The sequence below is a fragment of the Cyprinodon tularosa genome, unplaced genomic scaffold (genome assembly GCF_016077235.1).
Source record: "Cyprinodon tularosa strain WSP-4 unplaced genomic scaffold, ASM1607723v1 ctg120, whole genome shotgun sequence".
Lineage (NCBI taxonomy): Eukaryota > Metazoa > Chordata > Actinopteri > Cyprinodontiformes > Cyprinodontidae > Cyprinodon > Cyprinodon tularosa.
In genome coordinates this window covers 3,714,301-3,741,943 of record NW_024038004.1, presented here as the reverse complement: position 1 = coordinate 3,741,943, position 27,643 = coordinate 3,714,301, and the positions used below count along the sequence as shown (strand labels likewise).

General features: G+C 37.3%; 1 protein-coding gene, 1 pseudogene and 3 gene segments (V, D, J or C); 3 read left to right on the top strand and 2 right to left on the bottom strand.

The window, feature by feature from the left end:
* LOC119775928 overlaps positions 1–14,785 on the bottom strand; it is a 49,857-nt gene extending 35,072 nt beyond the window's left edge. The window contains 2 exon segments of the V gene segment in view: positions 14,055–14,366; positions 14,459–14,785. Of these exon segments, the coding sequence occupies positions 14,055–14,366; positions 14,459–14,510 (364 nt within the window).
* LOC119775922 overlaps positions 1–16,431 on the top strand; it is a 75,173-nt gene extending 58,742 nt beyond the window's left edge. Inside the window, 2 exon segments of the V gene segment in view lie at positions 15,170–15,221; positions 15,956–16,431. Of these exon segments, the coding sequence occupies positions 15,170–15,221; positions 15,956–16,278 (375 nt within the window).
* On the bottom strand, positions 213–11,919 carry slc1a8b (solute carrier family 1 member 8b). The gene is made up of 11 exons (XM_038274004.1): positions 11,555–11,919; positions 10,050–10,129; positions 9,527–9,742; positions 6,294–6,336; positions 5,991–6,204; positions 4,874–4,973; positions 2,691–2,924; positions 1,777–1,971; positions 1,545–1,679; positions 1,323–1,464; positions 213–954 (listed from the first exon to the last, which is right to left on the bottom strand). Exons 1-11 carry the CDS (start codon positions 11,717–11,719, stop codon positions 808–810), a joined length of 1,671 nt encoding a protein of 556 aa, XP_038129932.1. The 5' UTR covers positions 11,720–11,919; the 3' UTR covers positions 213–807.
* A 3,195-nt stretch (positions 16,432–19,626) lies between the features above and the next one.
* Positions 19,627–21,135, top strand: LOC119775937. The segment is given in 2 exon segments: positions 19,627–19,764; positions 20,601–21,135. A coding segment is annotated over 1 exon segment (321 nt).
* Positions 21,136–24,186: 3,051 nt separating this feature from the next.
* LOC119774562 lies at positions 24,187–27,019 on the top strand (annotated as a pseudogene).
* The last annotated feature ends 624 nt before the right edge of the window (positions 27,020–27,643 follow it).

Sequence of the window (27,643 nt, the reverse complement as noted above, 5' to 3'; positions counted from 1 at the left end):
ATAGCTTGGCCTTTCCATCTTTTTCACTCTGCTTTGCTCCTGCTGTACATCTCTGACAACATGGATTTGGAGTCATTAACTATAAAATCTAAGATGAATTGTACCAGCCCACAGTGTCTATAGGGAAAGTAGGAAAATGCCTGCAGGATAACTTTGTTTCTTTATAGAAGGCCTTCTAAAAACTGCAGTTCACTAACAAACAAACAAAACAAAAAACACCCACACACTTCTGAAGTACTGCAAGATTTTATTATAAAAGCAAACACAAAACTTAAAAGTACAAGTATAAAAACAGAAAAAAATTCTGTACATTGAAAGATAACTTCTTAGCACTGGATTTGTGTCCATTGATCCTTTTTAAAACAGTGTCTAAAGTTTTTTTTTTCTAAAATAGTTATTAACTTTCAAGTCTTTCCATTTCTTAGCTTCATATTAAGGCAACTTAAAACCTTGAAATCAAACTTGGAATCAGCTTTATAAGGACCGTCAGTGTCTGCCTGTCAAACCAGGCTTATCAGTGTTCAGTTATGTCATATACATTCATACCTCCTTTTTCTCAGACAATAACTCATACCCAAAATTCAGGTTACACATGAGATACCTTTCTCACCCAGTGTATAAAGTACAGGAGGTTTCTTTTTCAGCATGGCACTGGCAAATATGTGTTAAGCCACTCAGCCCTGACACCTGACCTATTGCCTAAGACATATTTCCTCCCAAAGAACTAAATTCCCTTTGCTTCAAGTATTTCCTCTTGAGACGAATAAATCTCATGAATCCCATTCCGTTCCTTCTGTAAAAGGGGGCTCAGACTTGGCAGAGATTGTAGCATGGTACAGGCCTTTCCAGCACATTGTCCCCATCCACCTCAAACACGTAGTCGCAGCGGTGAGTGATCAGCGGAGCGTCGGACATGGCCACACTCTGATTCCCAAAGGATATTACTGTGTCTCTCTGTTGAGAACGTGACAAGGGCATGAAAGTTAACTACCCATTCTGACTTAATCAAAATTAGTAGAGGACGTCGGTTTAACAGGGTTCTGTGTACTTTTAAAATAAGGCATGCCATTATGACCACTAAACCAAAATGATTATCTCTTCATCATAACCCCTGTTAGTGGGTTATATTAGGCAATGGCCAACATTTTATCCATACAGTTTATGTGCTACACATAGGAAAAAGGGTCCAGTGTTAAAATAGAAATTGCAAGACAATTTGTATTGTATGCCAGTGCATAGCTGCTCTCCGGACACCAACCCTGGTTATATTATCCCTGATTCAAAAAGCTCATAACTAGAAAGAAGAAGCAAATCCTCCTTACCCTTTCATTATTGGCAGGAGAAGGAGTGGCAGAAGTGGCAGCCGAGGTAGCTGCTCTTTCAAAGTCCTTTTTACACAAATGAGCCATAATTCCAGCTGCTAAGGCATCACCCAAAACGTTGATCATTGTCCGAAATCGATCACTGGAACACAAGAGAATAATCTTCATCCACTGTCCCAACAAACTCAACTCAATGTTTTTTTCGTCTCAGGTGATACTTACAGAACCCAGTCAATAGCCACTATCAAAGAGATGTCAGCTGGCGGTAACCCAACAGAGGTCAGGACTATCACCATGGTAACCAAACCTGCTTGGGGTATCCCAGCTGCCCCGATGCTTGCTGCTGTTGCTGTTATGCTGATGGAAGGAGAAATGGATTGAAGATGTAAGCACATGCTTAGACCTAAACACAAAGAATGACGGGCAGAATAGTTTCATCCTAGTCCATCCTCACCTAATAGTTACCAGCTGTCCAAAGTCCAGGTCATGCTCATTGACCTGAGCAATAAATATAGCTGCTACAGCCTCATACAAGGCTGTTCCATCCATGTTGATGGTGGCTCCCACTGGCAGGACAAAACGCGCTATCTGCCGGTCAACCCCGCAATTTTCCAGGAGACACTTCATTGTGATTGGAAGAGTTGCTGAACTGCAGAAAAATAGGATAACCTTGGATAAGTTTGTCCAACTATATCGCTTTATTCAGGATAAAGAATTCATTGATAACTAGAAAAGCACTCGGGGAGCATCAACCTCCTTCAAGCAGCAAATTTTGCCCCATATTGTGACTTTCACCTATAGCTAAAATTCATACATGATCTGGATCACTATCTAATTTTTATTGAATTGTTCCTTGGTATGAGGTGCAACCCTGGTAACAATTCCCTAATTGTTTCCAATAATTGTTACAGTCCTTTCATAAGTTTTGAAATAAGACACAGCATATGTCTACAGCCTCTGGTGTTTGCTCTGCTCTCACCTTCTTCATTTTCTCTGCTTTCTTGTTTAACCAGCAGAAAGAGTCTTCAACTGTGGCTCACTTTCCTGTGTTTTTTCCCCCCAATATAATAAATACTTCTAGACTTTTTAAGAGGCTGAAGCTGTTAATACTCGCTGCTGTCACCCTCTGGCTTAAGGGGGAACTGCTTGTTCAGCTGAATAATATTAAAGAATCCAAAACAATTCCTGGATCTGGGTTATGATGTGTATCATCACCAAAATGGGATTGTTCCTTTGATTGAGGTGCACCTTTTGTAAAAATGTCATAACTTTTCAAGTTATCCTGTACACAGAGGGACAGACACACAAACAAACACAAACTTGACTAATAACATAACATCCTTGGGGGAGGTAAAAATGATCTCTCACCTGGATGACGTTGCCAGAGCAATCACTAGGGCCTGTAACAGGCCTCTGATGTAGGCAAAGGGGTTTTTGCGAGTGAAGAAAAAGTAGAAGAGAGGCAGCAGGATGAGGCCGTGCACAAACAGACCAGCGAGGACAGTGATGAAGTACATGCCAAGTTTCTCTCCCAGGTGGGCCGGGTCATGCATGTCCAGGATTTTCCCTGCGACCAGGAACACAATGCCGAAGGGGAAGTACCTGCAAAGAAAATAAATGTTTTATTTGTTTTATTTACTTACCAACTGATTTAAAGACCTCACATCAACACAAAGAGGCCTATGATGAATAAAAAAATCAAAACAAATTAAATGCTTAGTCAGACACTCCCAAATAAAACCACATGTAGATTTTTATACATACCCCCTTTTTTTACTTGAAGACAGTAAAAATAATTTAATGACACATTAAAATAGTTTTTCAGATACTGTTTTTTGTTTTCTTTACTCAATTTTCTAGCATGCATAATGAAGTCCCGTTTACCCTGGTTTTGTACAGCTTAATGCCCCATTCTACTTATGAAAGGATGTATCTTCTTAAGTTATGTGCTTATGTGTATATTTGTTTTTTAACAAGCAGCATCTAACCATGTGTATGAAACAGTTCTCTACTCTTTATGATCCCACACTGCACTTAACTGTAGTCTTTTTGATGTAATAACACCATAAAGCAAGTTCAGGCTCAAGATAGTTTTATTCTAGTCTTCTTTAAAGACCCTAAGAATCTGAATGATAATATTAATTACTCATTTTAAAAAGAAGTGACTCATGCTGGATCTTGTTCTCGGTCAAAACCCCACTTTGACACAGTTAACTGTAACAGTAAAGTTAAAATAAGTCTTTGATTTCACAAATGTCTCCCTCTGCTGGATATTTAATAGACATAGTCATCCACAATGTTGGACTAGATGACTAAAGTCCTCTCTGCAACATCTGTTGTAAAACTCTAAATGGTAGCTTGTGCTGAGATAACAGCAAAGCTGTTACTTCTGTTCCATTCCTGCTTATCTCCATGCTCTCTAAGGTGCATATAATATGGTTAAATATTTCATTAGGAGGCCCATTCTTTCCTGGCAATGGGAAAATACAACAAAAAATAAAGCTGGGTATTTGTTCTCAGTGCATACCTGAAACTGACTCTAAACGTGCTCATTGACAAACTTTTCCTTGGTTTATTCTGGGTTAAGGGGAACTTTACCTGTTCTGAACTTCCTCTTTTTCACTACCCTTTTTGCACTAGCCCGTTTTTTTATTTACCAAGAATGTCATCATCTGAGATTTAAATTGGTTCTAAGGTTTTTATACGTGCATTTTTTATTAAGTTGGGCATATTGGCCTCTGAGGTAAATGTCAAAACTGTCTGTGCAGAATCATTAGAAAAGACCAAGGGGTTTTATTCCAGGATGAACTCATGTATGCTCCTTTATGAAAAAAAAAAAATAATAATAATAATAATATATATATATATATATATATATATATATATATATATATATATATATATATATATATATATATATATATATATATATATATATATATATATATAAACTTCTGCTTTAATCCTAATCCCTCAATTACTTTGCACCTTTCCCTGCAAAAATACCTTCCTTGAATGCAGTCACTTGGTGTGGTAGATTACTGAGTTTGCTGTAGAACAATGTGACCTGCCTGACATCAACCTTATGTAACACATCTGGGATTAACTAAGACACAAGCTGAACTGGTCCTTTTTGTCCAGCACAGGTAGCTGACCTCACTAATGCTCTTGAGGTCACTGCCACGTTTCAGAGCAACAGAAGCTGTAAGGGCAGATTAATGCCCGTGGCTTTGGAATTAGATGCTCAAAATCACACATGTGTAATGTGCAGGTGGATGTAATGTCCTGTGCTGTGGACACCTGCTTGCAACAAAGATTAACCGTTTCAATCTTGAATGATTTAAATGTCGGATCTTGTTTTTGGAAGTCTGTTTACTCCATTATCACAATTCTAACCGACCCACTTTTCTGACGTCTTAGGTCAATTTACCATTTCACGTGACAAGATTTATGTTTGAATCTAATCTGGACCCGCTATATAAACAGCGGAATGTTTTTAGGTTGCATTTGATGTCAGTAGAGGATACATATGAGCATAGGTACAAACTCACCACATGGCAGCATTGATTATCTTCATCACGCACTCATTAATGCACTGGCATACGTTGACCAGCGGTAATCCACGTTCCCCCATCTTCCCAAGCAGCAAACCTGAAATCAAACGGAAACAAAGATGGATTTGTTATAGTCAGAACAGGAGTTTCTCCCCTCAGAGATGATTTAGTTTAGTAAAACTCAAATGAAACGTTTACTGTTTGGGTCAGTTAGCATTAACTAACTTATGTCTACTTTCAAAATCACAGATTGATGAGAGATGGGACTTTATTTAAATTCGGAGGATTAGATAGATTAAGAGGGACTTGCCTTTGAACTGTTTGGGAGAGCCTGCATGATGAAGTCATGGCTTTGTAAGCTTCTTATAGTTTAATTCACACGTTTTAGTTCAATGAATCCGCGCTGTGAGTCTGAAGGCAACACCTCATACACCCTGCTACCTTGTGTGACATTTTGAAAAATAAACCTGAGCTCCTGAGAGGAGCATTGTGGACAACTTATTGTTTGTGCATTTGTAAATACCCAAAGAGTCTGTCTCTATCTTTTCTTTATTATTACGTTTATTGAACTGGGACATGAGTCCAACTTTAATACCAAAAATATAAAAATGTGAGCCAGTATGTTAATAAAAAAATCCTTATAGTATTGTCAGGGACATCAGTCTTGTATTTGTAAACTCAGCAAGGAAGAAGCTATTGTGTTAAAAGCAGCATTAAAAGGCAAGGTTACAGCGTTATAATGCTCTCATAGACAAAGACCTTTGTTTTTGTTCTTTGGTCTGAGAAAAAATAGGATTGAAGCGTGGGCTATAAGGACCTTTGTTATATTTGGAGGAAAAAGAAGGAAGCATGTAAGCCTAAGAATGACATCTCAAAGGTTAAGCACCAAAGAAGCAGCATTATGTTGTGTAGGTGTTATACTGCAGGAAAGGAGTGTTACATAATGGGTGACATGGTGCAGAAAAATGGTGGAAATTTACAAACATCCTGAATACATCCGGAAAGAAAAACCTTGGGTTTAATCCCACCATCAGATGAAAACCATCAAATAAATTTATTTCAAAAACTGTTTTTTCTTTTTCTTTAATTGGCTTCAGTTTAGTGATTTCCTTACCCATGGTGGCTGAGAAGATGACAATCCCCAACACGTTCATGCCTTTGCTCGTACTGGGAACCATTTTATACTTGATGTCCGGTGCAGGAGTGATCTCCAGGAAAACGGGATGGCCGAGGCGAGGGTTGTGATAATCAGGCATCACATACACAAAGTTGGCTTGAGACTCTTTCTCACTGATGCTCTGAACAATTGGCACCAAATCTGTCCGGTACTGAAATGAAACAAATCAAGAGATTTAAGATTTAAACAGTGGGATGTCCCTGGAAGTAAATGCGTCAGCTACCTTATTTTTTTTCTCACCTGCTGAAAAGTAGCTTCGACTAGATTTGATGGGATCATGTTCCTAGAAATATAGCAAACAAGGCAGTTTAGATTTTAGATAACTGCAAAAGGTCTTAAAAAGCCTAAATAAGCAAGGTTGATATTGCTGCCTAAACATGAACTGAAAAGTTCCCGATATAAATACAGGTTTGCACCAACAAAACTATCTGTATGTTTTTCACTATGGAGGACCTATTCTGCCATAATTAAAAATACATACAGAAATAAATGAAGGACTTAATTATATAAAATTACTTAGAAAGTAGCTAATAATATGAATTTGTGTGCCATTAAATGCATCAAAATAATAAAAATTAGATATTTTTTCAACAATTGATCAATTCCTCCATACTTTACAGATTTACAATGATATGAGTAAAGAAAAATAAATATATTTATTAAACATTAATGCCGTTTCATGCAAATAAAAATATGGAGATTTTCATTTAGGTCTAAAGGTTGGTTTTTGTCTTAGCAGAGCACCTGTTCCTTGTTTCCTCCATTATTAATAATAACTGTGGCAACCTAAAAGCATGATACCTGAAGCTCTGTATTAAAACTGAGAAGATCCGAATGACTAAGGTTGCAGAGTAAAGGGGCTGAACAAATATACAGAGGGATTTTCATATGTAAAAATGCACACTGTTAATTTTCCTCCCACTTCAAAGTTATGCAGATTGGCTATAAAATTAATTAAAGTTTATTGTTGTGATGGGATAAAAGGTCATAGGGGTGAAAACTATTGCTAGGCACAGTAAGTGACCCAAACTGTATGGATGACAGCCTGTTTAGCTTGCTGTGTGAACATCTTAGTTGTTCTTATGTTTAAATAATGAAAGGAGAACCTACATAGATCAATACATCTGTCATCTTTTACATGTGAAGGCTTAAAAATATCCTTCATATCAAACAGCTTTATATAAGAAAGTTGGATCTTGAAAGGGCGACATTCCTCTTATTATTAATATATTAGTCTTACTCGTATAAAAACAGAGAGTCCACATGGATACCATAAACAGAAGTAAGAGGTTTATAGGCAGGTGCAGCATTCTGTACCTAGACGGCATTTATTTATGCAGCAGGTGTTGGACACCCGGCAGCTACGTCATCAAACACTTAACAGGACTGAAAAGTACAAACCACCCATCTCTGCAGTATAATTAGTTTTAAGACGATGGTATTAGTGGAGCTGCAACTTGACGTAAGCTAGAGCGCACCTAGGCTCCTGACTCCTGCAGGGAAAGTCTGTGCAAAGACATTCAAGGGTGGTTCAGGCTTATCAGATCACAATAATTGTCCTCCTACTTTTAGACCAGCCATTTCGTGGAGGTTGACGCTGCAATTATTCTTCAAGGATTCAATCTCAGCCCTCTAAAAATACAAAATAATTATTGTACTGAGAACCATCAAAGGTTTTGCATTAATTTTATTGAGTTCAAATGTGCTTCGCGTTGCTTTGTTGTGCCATCTTTAAAGATGACACCTGCAGGCTTTTTTCTCTGGGAAAAACTCAATTTTCTGCTTAATTTGTTATCACCCAAAGTCTGGTTTATAGCCCATCTTTCTGCACAGAGCCTCTATGTTTTCTTTGTTCATGTATGGGTTCTTTCTGTGTACTCTGGCAGACTCTTCTAAAAATTTGAATATTGGCCAAATTGGTTGCTTTCAAATTCCTTAGCTGTGGATGTGACTGTGTGTGTCTTTGTGTGTAAATCTGTGGTTATCTGTCCTGAGAGTTTCTGGGATGTAACCTGCCAGTATCCTACAGTTATCCTTGGATGGATAAAGCAATATAAAAAACCTGTATTTATCAGTATCCTGTGCCTTGCAAAAGTATAAATACCCGTTAACCTTTCGGATTATTTACCTTGCAGTGCAGAAAGTGTTGGAACACAAAGATGGCTGAGGCGAAAAGTGGCAAACGTACTCTGAAGATAACCCTACACTGTTTTATAATTCTTCATCACTCAGAGTATATGTAGTGTGTTTCAGCTTTAAAAAAAAATGATTTAGCCAGAGGGACTGTAGTGTGATGAGATAACTTCTTTGTGAATGTCAGATTCAGAAAAGGCTTAATATCTAGGCAGTGTTTAGCATTATAAAGGGACTTCTGTTGGTTATAACAAAAGCAAAACGCAAAGAAAAGCAAACATACAGACTAGAATATTGTGCTATTAACATGTCCAGTAAACAGACCAGGCAATATTAACAGTATTAACAAAATATACCGACCAGCTGAGTCAATTTCCAGGCTGTTTTGTATTCCCAGTCGGTCCCAGCCCATAGTAAGATCCATCTATATTAACTTTTGCTATCTTGTCTGCTCCTTTTCAAGAAACGAATACCCACAGCATGATGCTACCAACACCATGTTTCATGGTAATGCTCAGGTGGTGTTTTTTTTTTTTTCATAAGTTGTGTTTTGCATGTTAACCATACAGCTTTGTCTTTCCTGATCAGATCTGCTTGTATCATCATTTTCTTTTTAAACATCTTTTAAAAGTACCAGCTTATTAAAGTAGATCAAGACAAGTCGACAGATTCTCCCCTGTCTGGATTTTCTGTCTGTCTGCTGTCTGACCTGATGGGTAAGATCATGGTATCTTAGCAGCTGGTCCATACTCTTTTCATTTTTTTAAAGATTGATTAAACATTAGGATGTAAAAGGTTGGGGGATTGCTTTATACCCTAACCTCCTTTTAAACTTCTCCATAATGACATCTTTATGCTGTCTGCTGTGTTTTACAGGCTCTGCATAGTGTTCTTTCTATTATATATTACTAACAAACCTCAAAGACTTTGTCTCTTTAAATTGAGACTTGATTACATAAAAATGGAGTCTACAAGCTGAAAAGATACATTTTGCTCGTAGCTGCTTATACTGGATTATATTTAGGGGTTTCAAAGTTAGAATGAAGGGGCTGAAATGGAAATGCAAGCCACCCAAGAAATCCACAAAACATATATGTACAGTACTCTGTGTCCTATCAGTGTTTAGCTTTAATGTATTCAATTAAGAAAAGCTTAAGAAGCATGAATACTTTTTTAAAACACAACACCAAATTTTACAAGGAGAGATTAAACTGTATTTTTAGTTTCATCTGTTCTCATATCCTGTTCACAAGTCATAAGGACTCTGTGGTATACCTTCACGGTCATGTTCACCAGACCAATATCACTGTTATGTTCTCATGTGAAAGAGTGAATGTTACCTGATGAGGTCCAGCAGAGCATCAGCAGAGGTCATGACATGCCCCGTGCCTCCATGGTGGCCATCTTTCTCTTGTCCCGTTCCAGGGTGAATGATCAGCACCAGAATGATGCCGACAATCACGGCGATAAAAGTCGTCCACAGGTAGTAAGTTATTGTCAGGACACCCAGACGGCCACTTGCCTTCGTGTCCATGGCTGACAGGCCGGACATAAGACTGTGGGAAATTAGAAGCAATATAAACCATTCTGAAAAATTCATGCATTCTAAGCTACTGTTTTTGTTTTTGCCTTAAAGGGTCTGTTTATTTCTGATACTTTAGTTATTTGGTTGCAGCTTTTCTATGTTTAATGCACATTTTTATGAAGAATTTATAGAAACAGCATTATGTTGCATTTAAAGCTGAATCAGTAATCAATATATAGTAAATGTAAAATCAATAAACTCAATCAATTAATGATTTAACAAATCAAACTAGGTTGTTACAGTTATTAGGTTGTCAAAGAAGTTCAACAAATCCTTACCTGGAGGTGATGAGTGGCAGAATTAACATCTTCAACATTCTCATCAGTAGTTCACCAGGGAAGGAGAAGTAGATCTTTGCCTGTGAGCGGGCAAAATAGCAATTAGGGAAATAAACCTTCAAGTAATTGTACTTTAAATTGTTTTTAATGTCATACTATTTTCTAACCTGTGAGCCTGCTGCTCTGTTAAAGACATGCAGAATAGTCGAATGCATACAAGTTTAGGATAACATGTAAAGTTGTTGTAAACCTCTCTGTTAGAACAATCAATGATTAAAAAAAATATAGATATTTAATATCAACTGTAGCTTTTGTTTTGCCCTGGGTAAAAGAGGCACCCAAATGCAGCTTACAAGCCAAATTACCCTGACAAAAAGCTGAGCACTGAAGCAGTTTTACCATATTAGTTAAACAGGGATTCACTGACATATAAAACACGTGTTTTAATCTGTTAATACGTATATTTTTATTTTACATTCATAGCATGGGTATTGTTTTTATATTTATTTGCTTTTTTCATAGTTTAATGTCTAAAAATTATCTAAACCCCAAAGTAGGGTCACAGCCCTTCACCCATTGGATGGCCCAATGGGGAACTTTGACCTCTAAATATCTATTTATCTATTTTATCCTGTTTAAAACCTTTTGCAATCACTTATCCTTTATGATACTTCATATCGATAAAGTTCCTGTATTACCTGAATATGAAAGCTTTTTTCAAAATTATAGTCTCATTTTATGTTTATAAGATGCAACAACTAATACATTCAGTGTTTGCCATTATTCATATATGAGACTGTTATTTAAGTAGTTTTTTTGTCTTCTGTAGGATTTCCCTGCAACACCAATCTGGGTGTGCGTCAGTAATTTGCCTCCTGCCCAAAAGCTTTAACCTCCTAAGAATATCTTATTTCACAGTGAGCAGAGTAGCCTATGTACCATAAAACAAGCAGTTTGTAATGATTGTATATAAATGAATTATAGAACGTGATATAAATCATTTGATATCAAAACATGTTAATTTAATGCAAAACTTAAAGATTCCCAACGTTAAAAATAAAGCCTACTCTTTGAAATTAAGCAAAATGTAAGCACATTAAAACTCAAAAGACACCGACAATTATCTGAACTTATTGATGGTGAAAATAAGCCAAATTACTTGAGCAATTGAATTCAATTTTTTTTTTTTTATAATCAACTTAAGCTAAATAATAAACACAAAATTCAGTGCTGAAATAATTACTATAACATTTGGATGTATATCTGTATGTGTTTAATGATCTGGCATGACCTTGATGTTACAGGTAGCAGGGCAAATTACATAACTGACTTTTGCTAGTTTCTCCTGGATTGCTCATTAGCAATCATTTTAGTAGTTTTATTTATTTTTTGTTTTGTTTTATATAATTCATAATCTCACAGAATAGTTTACTTCATTTTATTTTTATTTAATTAAAATTTTTTTTCTAGTTGATGTTTTTTCTCCTGTTATTTCTCATCCATACCTGTGTGGAGAGGTTGAATGTCCGAAGTACAAACCCAAGAACGCAGCCAGTAACGACAGCAAACACAGAGAGGGTTAGCAGTCCATTCCTTTTGCAGTAGTCTCTCACATATTCCCTGACTTTCACAGACACCACATGCTTATACAGCTTCTTCCACATCTCCATCCTGCTTCAGGCCCAGTCTTCAGCCCAACCTCGGGCCTCTCGCCCCACTTACAGTCCCCTAAAGTCCAAAATCTCTCAAAGGGCCCCCTGGATCCGTATGTGTCCCAAAAGGCTTCTGAAGGCAGGGGACAGCCTGTGAACCTGATCTGATGTTGGTACTGCTAAACACTGAGGAGCTCATCCAGTCTGAGAGAGGAAGTGTTGACGGACTGATTCCTGGTAAAGCATTGCTTAAAAGGATTATCCCTATATCCCACTAATAGAGGCCCCTTCACAGCCACACAGGCTTACTGGAGAGGTTAAAGGAAAGACATAAGAACCAATTAGCGCCCCCTTCCTATGTCTTTACAGATCAATGGTCCCCACCAACAAGCTTTCCCATTCATAAAAACGGTGCACAGCTTTTCCTCAACAGGCCATACAATTAAGCTCAAATTACAGTTAATAACTAATGTTTTTACTTCATAAAAACATATTTTAAAATAACTCTCAATATCTAATGAATGATTAAATATGACTCAAACAAAACAAAAAAAATGTTATGTGTCTTTCATGATAAAGTATCTGAAGAATAAGAGCAGCTTCCAAAACAGCAGCCAAAACCAGTGCTTGCCTTTGGTCTCTGCTGTCCCACTTGTCTATTTTTGTCTTCTGTTTGGACTGCTTCTTAATTCTGCAGTCAGCCAACGTCCGCTGACGTCTCAGGCTCTGCGCCGTCCCAAGAAGGGATTCCAAACGTCAACATTTCCTGCCTAACAATGGCTCCCCACGTCACCTGGGAACAATCCAATAACATCTAATCCGTGCTTCGGTTGCTGCACATGGGATCATGAAATAGTAAAAATTAGAAAGACATCATTAAGTAGCTCCATCTCTGTTTGGAATATAAATTCTATAAATTTATTAAGATTTTCCACAGATCGAATAAATATTTATCCAAACGACAAACTATTTAAATCAAAGTCTCTTTGCATTCTGGTCAGTGCAACATCTCAAAGCACAAAGTACTTTTTACCTAGAAAAATATAAAACGTCTTCTTTAAAGAGCAACTTCAAATGCTTAAGAAATATTCTATTTATTCTGTTTGGCAACCTGAAAGAACAGGATTTGACAAATTTCCCACCATATACGAGTTCTTTATGCATCTCAAATGCAACTAAATACCTCTCCATCTACAGTGTTTTGCAGGCCTTCATTCTTCTCAGCAGGTTATATAATCTATCTAACACCCCCCCCCCCCCCTAACACCCCCCCCCCCCCCCCCCCCCCCAAAAAAAATATTGAAGGCATAATTCACTCTTCCACTTCTCTAGTAAAAGCAGGATTCTTTTTTTGTGGCTAAAAAGGACAGCTAATTTTAAGTTGAATGCATATTAGATGATTTGTAGATTAAATTAAGTATAAACTGTAAAGTTTTTACTCTGAAAAGCAACATTTCAGCAGAAAGCTGTTTGCTGTGAGAGCAGGAGGTGCTTCATTTGTTTTCCATGTAGTTTAAAGGAATTGAAAGAATGTCAACATTTGAACTGAGGAAGGCGGGCTCAGTGAGCTGTGAGGCCAATCAGAGTGGACAGAGTCCTGTCACTCAGACCCTGGACCCTGATCTCTGCTCAGAGTAGAGCTGCAGCTTCATGTCTGGAAATAATCATGTTCTTGTATTTTATTCAGGAAGATTATGTTTCATTTCTAATATTCATCTTTCTGATATTATTTTATAAAACCTGAAGCAAACTGATTATTTCAATAAAAGTGCAGGTTGATAGTACTTACAGTCTTTGTATTTATTTTTACATTAAAAACGTCATGTCCTTAATTAGATCCCATTTCATATTGTCTTTTTTCCCCAAAAATCTGTTCTCTGTTGGTAAGAGAAAAACTATAGACCCGCCTACAAATGGTTCCTAACTACAGTTTGAAACGTGTATTTCACCCTGTTTTAAGGAAAAATTAGAATCTGCTGTATGTCAAAATAACTGAAATTAGAAGAACTGTGTAATTTCTTAGTCCTGAATGATTTTTTTTGTGTGTATAAACTTCTGCCATAATACTAATTTCAAAAAGAGATTTAGAAAATAACTGAAATAGTGAAAATTTATAAATATAGTAAAGAGATGCTCTGACAGTCTTTCAGTTTTTAAATTAAACTGACCTTATCTATCATAAGTGACCTTAGTGCTTGGTGAGGTTTCTTTCAGCTCTGTGTTCAGTGGTCTGTATCAGGGTCTCTTCCTGCTCAGCAGCTGCAGTCAGTTTCTGCTCTAACAGCTCAGTGTGTCTGCAGCCTGACTGAGGGAGGTTTTTGTACAGCTAGAAATCACTGTGTGAACACATCACCATCATTTACTTCATGTAGGCTCTGACAGTAATAAACTGCTGCATCTTCAGCCTGAACTCCAGTGATGGTCAAAGTGAAGTCAGTGCTGCTTCCACTGCCACTAAACCGATCTGGTGTTCCCTCCTCAAGGTTTTCCACCTGATATATCAGGAGCTTTGGAGGCTGTCCTGGTTTTTGCTGATACCAGGACATAAACTCATTATCAAATAATGTGTAAACAGCAGGATTTGTTGTACACCGAATAGTGACAGTTGATCCTGGAGTAAATGTCTCCACTGGAGGCTGAATCACAGTCACCTGAGCGCTGCATCCTGCAGACAAAAACAAATCCTTCATTTATCAGCAGAAAGAAATGAGAGAAAAAGCAGCACATCATGTTAGAAATGTTGCTGAGGGAATGAACCTGTTAAACAGCAGCAGGTCAGCGTCCAGATGAGGATGGAGATGAGAGTCATGGTGCTTGTTGTTTCTGCTGGCTTGACTGACAGATCAGAGTCCTGCAGTGTTGAACTCTCAGGACTATAAACCTTCTCAGTTCCCTGGAGGATCAGCTGACCATGCAAAGCCTCCTCTCTATGGAAATGATTTCTCTGCTCTCAGCGCACTGGAGACAAACAGAGACACAACATCTAAACAAAGAGTTTCTGGATTTAAATCAATCAGGATCTTATTAAAATAGAAGATGGAAAAGAGACAACATAAAGGATTTTCATATATGGAATAAAACCAGTTTTATCTTGAAGGTATATGAATAATTATTCTCTTTTGTTAGTAATCAAGGTTCAAGATTATAGATCAATAGAAATTGGTGTTTTTAGGATTATATAATCTGGATTATGATTATTTTTTTGTTTCATGTTTAAACAAAGTAAAAACTGAAATATTACAAAATGTTACAATATTTCCAGGAGGCAAACTAACGTTTGAAACTCATGGCTGATAACGTAAAAAAAAAAAATCCTAAATTATCAAGCAATTTAAAGCTGAATGAAGATTAGATGATTTGTAGATGAAATTAAGAATAAACTGAAATGTTTTTACTCTGAAAAGCAAAATTTTAGCAGAAGGTTGTTTGTCATCAGAGCAGGAGGTTTTTGTACAGCCTCTTAATGAGTTTCTATCACTGTGGTGGACTTTTGGTGGAGGAACCAAACTCATCGTTGACTGTAAGTACAAGAAAGATTTAATGCTGCTAAATTGTTTAAATTGTTTTTGGGTTGTTGTTTTTTTGTTTTGTTTTTTGCTTTTTTATCCAACTAACTAAAAAGAAAATTTTGCAATAACTTCAGAGCAGTTTTAAAAAAGCTTGGAGGATGAGCCTCTTAGAAGTCATTGTTTGTTCTGGATTATAAATGGTTCAAATCTGAGAGAAAATTAAACTTATTTTCTTTTCCAGCCATAAAAATTGTCGATCAACATGATCTACTTTAGATGGTTTAATGTTAAAATTTTTTCTTACAGCCATATTTAATTCCTATACAAAATGTTTTACATTTTTGTCTATTTTTTGTTTTTCTGTAATGTGTCTTTTCTTCATCCTTTTGTGATCATTAATTAATAGTGAATATCTGATCTGGATTCCTGTTAAACTGAACTAATATTTTATTAGTAAACTCAGATCAGCTTTATCTTCATGCTTCATTTGTTTTCCATGTAGTTTAAAGGAAGTGAAAGAAACAGATGTCAACGTTTGAACTGTTTCCTCATGAGTGTTTCAGCTCTCTCAGTTTAATCATCAGAAAATCATCTCAGGGATTCATTATTAAAAGTCACATATTATCAGAGACGTATGAAGATGTCATCATTAACCATGAAGAATGAAGCTTTGAAGGTGTTTTTAGCAGCTCTCATTATCATTCCTGTGTCTTTTCTCCCCCTCTCCTCCCCCTCTCTCCTCCAGTGGGTGTGGTGCGTCCCACCCTGACCGTCCTCCCCCCCTCCAAAGAGGAGCAGCAGCAGAGCAGTGTCACACTGGTGTGTCTGGCCAGCGGGGGCTTCCCTTCAACCTGGAGGCTGGGCTGGAAGGTGGGGGGCAGCAGCAGGTCCTCAGGGGTGTCTAACAGCCTGGAGGTCCTGGGGAGGGACGGCCGCTACAGCTGGAGCAGCACCCTGAGCCTCCCTGCAGACCAGTGGAGGAAGGCGGGCTCAGTGAGCTGTGAGGCCAATCAGAGTGGACAGAGTCCTGTCACTCAAACCCTGGACCCTAACCGCTGCTCAGAGTAGAGCTGCAGCTTCTTGTCTGGAAATCATCATGTTCTTGTATTTTATCACATTGACTTTTCATGTTCATTGAGTTTTCTATTACTACTGCCACCTTTGTTCTGTCTGCCAACTTTAAGTTTGTATAAAAACAATCAAATTTAATAAAACTATAGATTAAACCACATTCTTGTCTAATGTTTCTTTGTCACATTCAATCTTCATATATAAACTTTATTGATTATTTATGCCTTAAGACCAACTGCATAGGTTGATTGTTCCAGGGATTGAGCACCTCTGACCATATCAGACTTATTAAACATTATTTAAGGACCTGAGTTCCTGCCCACTGCACATATAAAACATTTGAATCTGAAAAACTCGCATGAAGAGAAAAGACAATTAAGAAAAATTGATTGATACAATTACTTAGTCTTTGGTGCTCAGACCTCGGCAGGAAACATTGTGCTTAATTTTGATAGATATGCATGAACAGGAGTAAAGAACAGGGCTGGTTCCCCTCAGGCCTGAAACTGGTGGAGTGAAGATAGATGAAGTTGGTCAGTCTGTAGACTGCTGGTTAGTGAGACGGTCTGCTGAGCTTTATGGGGAGATCCAGTGGACTGCGTGAGCTGATAATAGAGCTTCACTCAGGGACCTGGAAGATGGAAGTCCAGTTTGGATAACACTGGTCGAGAGAACCTGACCATGAAGAGCAAGCATGAAGCAACAGTGGAGAGGAAAAACTCCCAGCTGGGAAGAAACCTCTGACAGAACCAGGCTCAACATAGTGGCTTTCTGCCGGACCGGTTAAGATGAGACAGGGAACGCAGTAAGAGTCCAGGAGGAATGACACTCTGATGAAGCTTTAGCTACGATGGTGGAGGAGGGGCTGGAGGTGGGTTAAAATGGGGTCATCTGAATAAAGTCACAAAGCTCATCCGCCGCCTGCACACAGGACTAGACAGGTGCATATCGGAGGCCTTTTAAGATGAACTTTGGATGCTGATTGGCTTTCGTGCAGGTGTGGTTCAAAGCTGAATGGCTGTGTCGCAGTTGGATGAAGGAAAGCAATGCGTTTCTTCAGTTGAACTTCCGCCTAGACTCCATGATAACAAAATTTAGACTCAAAACACAACAATTAGTGCTGCTATTTACAGTTTGAGGTTCTCAGTTTCATATAATAATATTGTTAAGGAAAATACTACTTTGGGTAAAGCAAGTCTTTTGTTGAGGAACCTCCCAATCTCTCCTCACTGCTGAACCTGTTATAGGTTGTGTTCCCTTCTAACCTGTATTTAATCAGGTTATCCAGTGAGATTCTTGCTGGGCTTTTTTAAATGTTCTACATCAAACAGACAGGTGTATTCAAAACTAACCCACTTATAGTGTTTTATAAATAACATTATTGTTATGTAAAGTTTTTTATGCAGTCACTATGGTGAAATAAAACTATAGAATAACATTATAGTGTCATGAGCCACTGGTGTTAGGTTATGGTTTCATTTTGTTTTAAGGTTTTTCATACACCTTCCTTCTGTATGATGTCTGGTAATTTTAGCTATTAGGGGTTCACCATATTTGTTGTGTTTGCTGACATTTTGTCAGTGCTTGCTGGCTTATTTGTTGTGTGTATTTTTTCTTCTTCTCATTCTTCTTGTTCAGGTTCTGTTATTGTTGCTTCTCCTTCAGCCAGACTCATCAGCTCATTACCCTGCAAAAACGATCTGGAAATTAGTAAAGCATTTTTAAATTAAGAGTATTTACCCTTAATTTGACTAGGTTAATAAGAGTATTTGCCAATGGAATGTGATTTTAAGATAATTGGATAATATGCACTTATTTTAAATGTAAATTGTTTTTTTCCATTGGCAAAGTGTCTTCCTTACCTCACTACCTTCAAGAAAAAATGACTTATTTGGATTTCAGTTTTTTTTTGCAGGGTAGTAGGTCCTGATCACATTTATTTACCTGTTGTCTACAACTGTGTCCTGCTGAAGTTTTCCTCCTACTGTTAGTATTTACTGGATCCTCCATTTTGTCTCTTATCTCCCTACCCAAGTTATTGTTCAGTTCAAAATTTTGTTAACATCTTCATTTCACTATGGTGCATCCTAGCCTCTATCTGTATTCAGGTCTAAATCAAAGGCTCATGACATATAGGTGCATCATTTGATAAACAGCTCTTGATTTATTAAGGTTATATTTATAGTTTTCAATATATTTACATTGAGGTTCTTAGATGAGCTTCAGTGTCTCTTTGTGCAGTCAGTTTCTGCTGTAACACCTCAGTGTGTCTGCAGTCTGACTGAGGGAGGTTTTTGTACAGCTACACATCACTGTGTGAACACACTGGTTCCCTTTATAACATGTCCACTAAAACAGTAATAAACTGCTGCATCTTCAGCCTGAACTCCAGTGATGGTCAAAGTGAAGTCAGTGCTGCTTCCACTGCCACTAAACCGAGCTGGTGTTCCTGAATGCAGCTTATTCACTTGATATATCAGGAGTTTTGGAAGCTGTCCTGGTTTCTGCTTATACCAGGCCATACAATCACTGCCATAGCATTTTTCTACAGCTGGGTTGGTCCTACATTTTAATATGACAGTGGATCCTGGTGTAGTTTTTTCTAATGGAGGCTGAGTCACAGTCACCTGAGCGCTGCATCCTGCAGACAAAAACAAATCCTTCATTTATCAGCAGAAATAAATGAGAGAAAAAAGCAGAACATCATGTTAGAAATGTTGCAGAGGGAATGAACCTGTAAAACAGCAGCAGGTCAGCGTCCAGATGAGGATGGAGATGAGAGTCATGGTGCTTGTTGTTTCTGCTGGCTTGACTGACAGATCAGAGTCCTGCAGTGTTGAACTCTCAGGACTATAAACCTTCTCAGTTCCCTGGAGGATCAGCTGACCATGCAAAGCCTCCTCTCTATGGAAATGATTTCTCTGCTCTCAGCGCACTGGAGACAAACAGAGACACAACATCTGAACAAAGAGCTGCTGGATTTAAACCATTGAGGATTTAATTAAAAGAGAAGAAGAAAGAAAAGAGGGAAAATTTACAATTTTGGGTAAAAGGAAACAGAATTTGAAACTAAACATAATCCTTTGGGAAATTTGACTTATCTTTTTTCTATTAGATATGTGCAGCTATTAATTTATGAATTAAGTAATTAACTTTTTCTTCTGTTTTATAATGTTTAAATAAGCTTCTAAGTTAATGATTTCAAAAAGAATAAGAAGAAAGAGAAGTAAACATTTTATTTTACAACTGAAAAAACACAAAAAAGTCCTAAAAAATGACCTTTGATATAAATAATTGTTATTTAAAGATGCTAAATAACTTTTCACTTTAGCAAAAGTGTAAATTTATAGTTTTAGGGCAAAAACTGTGTTTCTTCAGTAAAAAGTTGTTTGCTGTGAGAGCAGGAGGTTTTTGTACGGCCTCTTAATGAGTTTCTGTCACTGTGGTGGACTTTTGGTGGAGGAACCAAACTCATCATTCACTGTAAGTATCACCATTTCATCTTATTAGAAACAAAACTATGTTTTAATTCGTTTCTATCTTATTAAAGGGTGAATAAACTTTATCTGAAATATTATAGAGATCTAGAGCTTTTTCTTTTTTTTTCTGAATATAGTTGGTTTGTAGCAGCTTGCTTTTCTTACAAAGGGCACAGGCGAGTTCTTCTTTTTTATAATTTATATGGTTCATTTGAAGCAACAATTTCTCTAAAACTGCATTTAATAGTATTTTTCTTTATTTCAAAAGAGATATATAATTTGATTATGGTCAGCATCCTAATTCAGAAGCACATCTATGTTTTTCAAATTTTAATTTTATTTAGTTAAAATCTGTTGGTTCTAGGAAAACATAAAGAAAAAGAAGATCTACTTTAAGCAGTTTAAGTTAATAATTAGCTATTTTAAAGCTGTAAAGAGGAAGTGAAAAAGACAGATGGAAACGTCTTTAACTGTTTTCAGCAATTTGTTTCACAGTAAATTAATTAGCCTTATATTTAAGTTGATGTTTTATTCTCCTCTTTTCCTTCTCTTTAATTTTTTTTTGCTCCTGTTATTGTGGTTCTAAGTCCTGAAGAGTCGAGCTCAGAACAAATCATCAGTGTTGCTTTTTAGCTTGAAGCTCCATAAAATTATAAAATCAAATGAAAACCCTAAACTGAAGTAAACATATTTTATGGATTTATAAACCCCAACTTCTCCTAAATCTGTCTCCTCTGTGTTATTCTAGTATCATTTACTATAATAACTGTGTGATGTCCAGCTGTGTCTCCTCCAGCAGAAGTTGATCTGCTCCTTGTGTGTCTCTGCTCTCCCCTCCAGCTGGCCCCATGGTCAGACCCTCAGTCTCTCTGCTGCCCCCCTCCTCTGAGCAGCTCTCTGGGGGGTCGGCCACGCTGGTCTGCCTGCTGAGCGGCTACTCTCCTCAGGGAGCCGTTGTGAGCTGGGAGGTGGACGGCACCGAGGTGACAGAGGGGGTCCTGAGCAGCTCAGAGGAGGAGAAGAGCGGACGTTACAGCAGCAGCAGCAGCTTGAGCCTGAGCCAGGAGAATTGGATGAAAGGAGAGCTGTACTCCTGCAGGGTCCTCCATCACCACCACAGCCAGATCAGGTCCTTCAATAGGAGCCACTGTGAGGGCCAGAGAGGCTGATGGAAGCCCAGGACAGGAGCTCTGAGTGGGAGAGAAGAAGGAAAACACCTGCTGCTCTCATCAATATGAGTTTAAATGTTGGGAAGAGAAAGTAAAGCTTTGTGTGACGCTGAACAACACTGCTGTGAAATGTTCAATAACTTAGATTAATGTGTGGAGCTCAGCGGCTGGATGTGAGTGGGATTAATTTGCTGTGACCTCTAATAAAGCTTGCTCTGAGACATCATCATGGGGAGAGTTGCTTTTTTTATAAAGTCGACAAAAGATCATTTCAGAAAACGTGGATTTTTAAATAGTCGATATTGATCTAACAAGAGCTCATTAAAACAAAGGAGACAGTTTTATTTTCATGTTCAAGTCCTTCTCTGCTAGGATCTATACATATATTATAAAACCTATTAATTAGAGGTGTCATCAGAAAACATGATTGTCTGTAATAAATTAAAAGAATTAGTTAATTGTTCTGAGGATAACAAACACAATGCTGACATTATGAAGTCATCAAGACAAAATGTATTTCAAAGATTAAGTGTATTAGAAATAATGTTATAGTTAACATAATTTTGTGTAGAAGGTACGTTTTAGTGTCTGAAGAGTTTAAGTATGCCATAAAATGACAATAATACACATAATGTAATTATTCTATTGTCAGAACTTCCACTGAAATACTGCATAAATATCCATTATATTAAATGGGATAAATAGTTTGTCCAGGTGGTTGATTTAATGAAAGTGATTATTAATCAAACTCAAAGCTCTTGCTTTAGTAATTTATGCTTTAATTATTATCTGATATGTTTCTGTGTTTAAGGAATCATTTATTTTCAATGCAACTCTTTTCTCAAGAGCTGCAAAAGATAACCGATGGTGAACTGGTGAACACAACTGATGTGTATTTGTGTTTCTTTACTCTGAGTTTATTTTAAACAGAATTGGAATGTGATCTTTTTAAAAGTAAAGTCAGTTTCTCCCTTGAACACTACAGTGTGAACTTCACTGGACCGTAGATCCATCTTCTAGTCTGTAGCAGAAACTAACAGCTGCTGCACAGCAAACAGTGTTTGGTGAAACTGACAGAGGTTTTTGTACGACTCTGTATCACTGTGTGATCCCATCTCTATACTCTCCCATACAGTAATAATCTCCTGCATCTTCAGCCTTAACTCCACTGATTGTCAGAGTGAACTGAGGCTCTGATCCACTGCTGCTGAAATGACTTGGAGCAGATTCACGGCTGCTGATTTTGTAAAACAGCAGCTTAGGAGGCTCTCCAGGTTTCTGCAGATACCAACTCAGATCATCATCAACTCCACTACTGGCTGTACAGCTCAGAGAGACTGTCTCCCCCAAAGAAGCAGACTTCACTGCAGGAGACTTAGTCACAGATCGCCTGCAATCTGATCCTACATGATGGAAAAAGTACAAATGTGTGAAGATTTAACATTTGATTGGATTTCAGCTGAGATTAAATGAAAGCAAAAACTTCCTGATCCTCACCTCTGAGTTGGAGCAGCAGTGTGATCAACAGTGGACTCAGTAACATCGTAGCTTAGAGTAATTTTACCGTCAGACTGCAGAGAAGTTTGTCTGAGTTTCATTTAAACTGATCGAGGAGCAGTGATGCACAGCAATCATTCAAAGCAGCAAACACATTTAAACAGACATCTGGGTTTATGTGAGGAGGGAAAAGGTGACTCAGATAAAAAAATTAAAAAAGAAATTCTGGGCTTCAGTCAGAGAAAATGTTTTTTTTTTTATTTATCTATTTATTTATTTAATGTAAGATTATCTGACTACATGACATATTACCATATATGCCTAATTACTTTCTGCTCATCAGTATTCATTGGAACGATATACATTATTATTTTATTATTTCAATTACATCGCACTCATCTGCTGCCCCCTAAACTTAATATTGTTAAGAATGTAATAATACTGTGTAGAGGCACCTTATATGAAAGTTTTGCATTTCTAATTTCATTAGATTAAAAATGCATTAAACTATTTAAGTCACGATAGCAGGTATCCTGAAATTAGAAATAAGGGATTAGATTGAAAAGTATATTATGTTTAAACATGAAACAATAGTGTTAAATTAACTAAAGATGCCTACTTACCCACCTTACTTTTTTCAATGTGGTTTAATAAGGTACGAATAAAAAGACACCGTACATTTTTTGTTCTTTTACTTAAGAATGGGAGCTGTATTTAGCCAAGTTGGACATAAAAAAAAAAAAAAAAAAAAAAATGATGATGATGATGATGTTGCTTCTGCAAAGTAATTAGATAAATTAATAAAGAACGAGAGCTGTATTTAGCCAATTTTTATTTAAAAATAATAAAAAAAAAAATTGTGTTGCTTCTGCAAAGTAATTGGATAAATTTGATTCTGTTAAAGATTAATATGATTAGAATAAAAAGGTCTGGTTTAAATAAATAACAGTTTTATGTTGCACCTATTTTACTATATTGACAAAAACCTATGTCGATTTTATATTCACTTTATTCAATATTAGAAAAGTCTCAGTCTGTTTAAAGAACCTGTGCTGATGGTCCACATATTTATCATTCATTATTTGCTGCTGCAAACTGCCACATTTTGGACATCCTTGGCTTAAGGTGAAGGAATCAATAGTGCTGCATTAAAGAGAAAGGAGTTGAACATATTTACAGTGAGGTATTTGAACACCCTGCTATTTTGCAAGTTCTCCCACTTAAGAAATCATGAAGGGGTCTGAAATTATCATGATAGGTGCATGTCCACTGTGAGACATAATCTAAAAAAATAATAATCCAGAAATCATAAAGTATGACTTTTGTAACTATTTATTTGTATGATACAGCTGCAAATAAGTATTTGAACATCTGTCTATCAGTTAGAAATCTGTCCCTCAAAGACCTGCCTACAAAATTTCCACCTCCACTCCATTTATTATCCTAAATTAGATGCACCTGTTTAAGGTCTTTAGCTGCAGAAAGACACCTGTCCATCCCCAAACAATAAGTAAGAACACAACTACTAGCATGGCCAAGACCTAGGAGCTGTCCAAAGACACTAGAGACAAAGTTGTACATCTGCACAAGTCTGAAAAGGTCAAGCAGATTGGTGAAAAAGGTCCACTGTTGGAGCAATCATTAGAAAATGGAAAAAGCTAAACATGACTGTCAATCTCCCTCGGACTGCAGCTCCATGCAAGATCTGACCTCATGGGGTCTCAATGATCCTTAGAAAGGTGAGAAATCAGCCCAAAACTATGCGGGAGGTGCTGGTCAATAACCAGAAAAGAGCTGGGACCATCGTTTCCAAGGTTACTGTTGGTAAATAAGACGTCATGGTTTGAAACATGCAGGGCACAGAAGGGTCCCCTGCTTAAACCAGCAAATTTCAAGGCCCGTCTTAGGTTTGCCAAAGACTATTTGGATCATCCAGAGGATTCACGGCAGAAAGTCATGTAGTGAGATGAGACCAAAATAGAACTTTTTGGTCATAATTCCACTAACCATGTTTGGAGGAAAAACAATGATAAGTACATGGGGGTGGTAGCATCATGCTTTGGGGGTGTTTTTCTGCACATGGGACAGGGTGACTGCACTGTATTAAAGAGAGGGTGATCAGGGCCATGTATTGCGAGATTTGGGGGAACAACTTTCCTCTCCCAGTTAGAGTATTGAAGATGGGTGGAGGCTGGGTCTTCCAACATCACACACAGACCTGAAGCACACAGACAGGATAACCAAGGAGTGGCTCTGAAAGAAGGATATCTAGCTTATAGTATGGCCTAGCAAGTCTCCAGGACTAAACCTATTAGAGAATCTGCGGAGGGAGCTCAAACTCTGTGTTTCTGAGCGACAGCCCAGAAACCTGAAAGATTTAGAGAAGATCTGTGTGGAGGAGTGGGCCAAAATCCCTCCTGCAGTGTGTGAAAACCTGTTGGAAAACTACAGGATACGTTAGACCTCTGTAACAGCAAACAAGGGCTACTGTACCGATATTCGTCTAAATTTAACATTGATTTTCTCAGGGGTTCAAATACTTATTTCCAGCTGTAGCATATGAATAAATAGTTTAAAAAATCATACATTGTGCTCTTTGGATTTTTTTAGATTATGTCACTCACAATGGAAATGCACCTATAGCGACAATTTCAGACCCTCCATGATTTCTAAGTGGGAGAACTTTCAAAAATAGCAGGTTGTTCATATACTTATTTTCCTAACTATATATAAATGATGATGGAGATGAGAGTCGTAGTTCTTGTTGTTTCTGCTGGCTTGACTGACAGATCAGAGTCCTGCAGTGTTGAACTCTCAGGACTATAAACCTTCTCAGTTCCCTGGAGGATCAGCTGACCATGCAAAGCCTCCTCTCTATGGAAATGATTTCTCTGCTCTCAGCGCACTGGAGACAAACAGAGACACAACATCTGAACAAAGAGTTGCTGGATTTAAATCAATCAGGATTTTATTAAAATAGAAGATAGCAAAGTGACAACATAAAGGATTTTCACATATGGAATAAAACCACTTTTATCTTGAAGGTAAATGTATAATTCTGCTCTATTGTTAGTACTCAGGGTTCAAGATATATTAGATCACTACAAATTGGTATTTTTAGGATTTACCGTAATAATCAGGATTGCTTTTTTCAAATTATCTTGATTATTCTTTTTATGTTCATGATTTAAACAAAGTAAAAACTGAATTATTAAAAAATGTTAGAATATTTTCAAGGAAGTAAAGTAACATTTGATTCTCATGGCTGGTAATGCAAAAAAAAATAAATCTTAAATTAAATTATAAAGTTCTTTAAAGCTGAATGAATATTAGGTGATTTGTAGATGAAATTAGGAATAAACTGAAACTTTTTTACTCTGAAAAGCAACATTTCAGCAGAAAATTGTTTGCTGTGAGAGCAGGAGGTTTTTGTACGGCCTCTTAATGAGTTTCTATCACTGTGGTACACTTTTGGTGGAGGAACCAAACTCATCGTTGACTGTAAGTACAAGAAAGATTTCATGCTGCTAAATTGTCTAAATAGATTTTTTTTTCTTTTTGCTTTTTTATCCAACTAACTAAAAAGAAAATTTTACAGTAACTTTACCGCAGTTTAAGAAAAAAAACCTCTGAGGATGAGCCTTGTAGAGGTCAGTGTTTGTTCTGGATTGTAAATGGTTCAAATCAGAGAGAAAATTAAACTTATTTTCTTGTGCAGCCATAAAATGTGTAGATCAACATTATCCACTTTAGATATTTAATGTTTAATTCTTTCTTGCAGCGTATTTAATTCATTTTCATAAATGTTTACTTCTTTGCACTTCTTTCAAATTTTTCTTTATTTCTAAAGTGTCTTTTTTCATCATCCTTTTGTTAGGATGTTAATTAATAGTGAATATCTGATTTGGATTTCCTGTTAAACTGAACTAATATTTTATTAGTAAACTCAGATCAGCTTTGTCTTCATGCTTCATTTGTTTTCCATGTAGTTTAAAGGAAGTGAAAGAAACAGATGTCAACATTTGAACTGTTTCCTCATGAGTGTTTCAGCTCTCTCAGTTTAATCATCAGAAAATCATCTCAGGGATTCATTATTAAGAGTCACTGATTATCAGAGACGTATGAAGATGTCATCATTAACCATGAAGAATGAAGCTTTGAAGGTGTTTTTAGCAGCTCTCATTCTCATTCCTGGGTCTCTTCTCCCCCTCTCCTCCCCCTCTCTCCTCCAGTGGGTGTGGTGCGTCCCACCCTGACCGTCCTCCCCCCTCCAAAGAGGAGCAGCAGCAGAGCAATGTCACACTGGTGTGTCTGGCCAGCGGGGGCTTCCCTTCAACCTGGAGGCTGGGCTGGAAGGTGGGGGGCAGCAGCAGGTCCTCAGGGGTGTCTAACAGCCTGGAGGTCCTGGGGAGGGACGGCCGCTACAGCTGGAGCAGCACCCTGAGCCTCCCTGCAGACCAGTGGAGGAAGGCGGGCTCAGTGAGCTGTGAGGCCAATCAGAGTGGACAGAGTCCTGTCACTCAAAGCCTGGACCCTAACCTCTGCTCAGAGTAGAGCTGCAGCTTCATGTCTGGAAATCATGTTCTTGTATTTTATTCAGGAAGATTATGTTTCATGTTTAGACAGATTTCTAATATTCATATTACTGATATTCTTCCATAAAACCTGAAGCAAACTGATTATTTCAATAAAAGTGCAGATTTATAGTACTTACTGTCTTTGTATTTATTTTTCCTTCAGAAAATTAATTTTCTTAATTAAATCCCATTTCATATCATCTGTTGTTCAAAAATTCTGTTGGTAAGAGAAGAACTATAAACCCACCTACAAGTGGATCCCAAATGCAGTTTAATACATTTTATTTCAGCTTGTTATAAGGAGGAATTAGAATCAGCTGTATGTCAAAATGACTGAAATTAGAAGAACTGTGTAATTTCTACGGCCTGAATGATTTTTTCTTTTATATAAACTGTGCTGCCATAATATTACATTTTGAAAACTAGATCCAACATTTAGATTAAAGACAGCTTGAGATTAAAACTGCTAATGTTTTAGTCCACAAAGGTTTAAAACACAACTCTGTTGTCAACCTATGGTCATGCTTTGTGGTGAAAAACTGCAAACAATGCATCAACAATAAATGCAAAGGGGGATTGATGCATCGCTCCAAATGATGCGGAGTATAGCTTATACCCTCAGCTACTAGTTAATAAACTT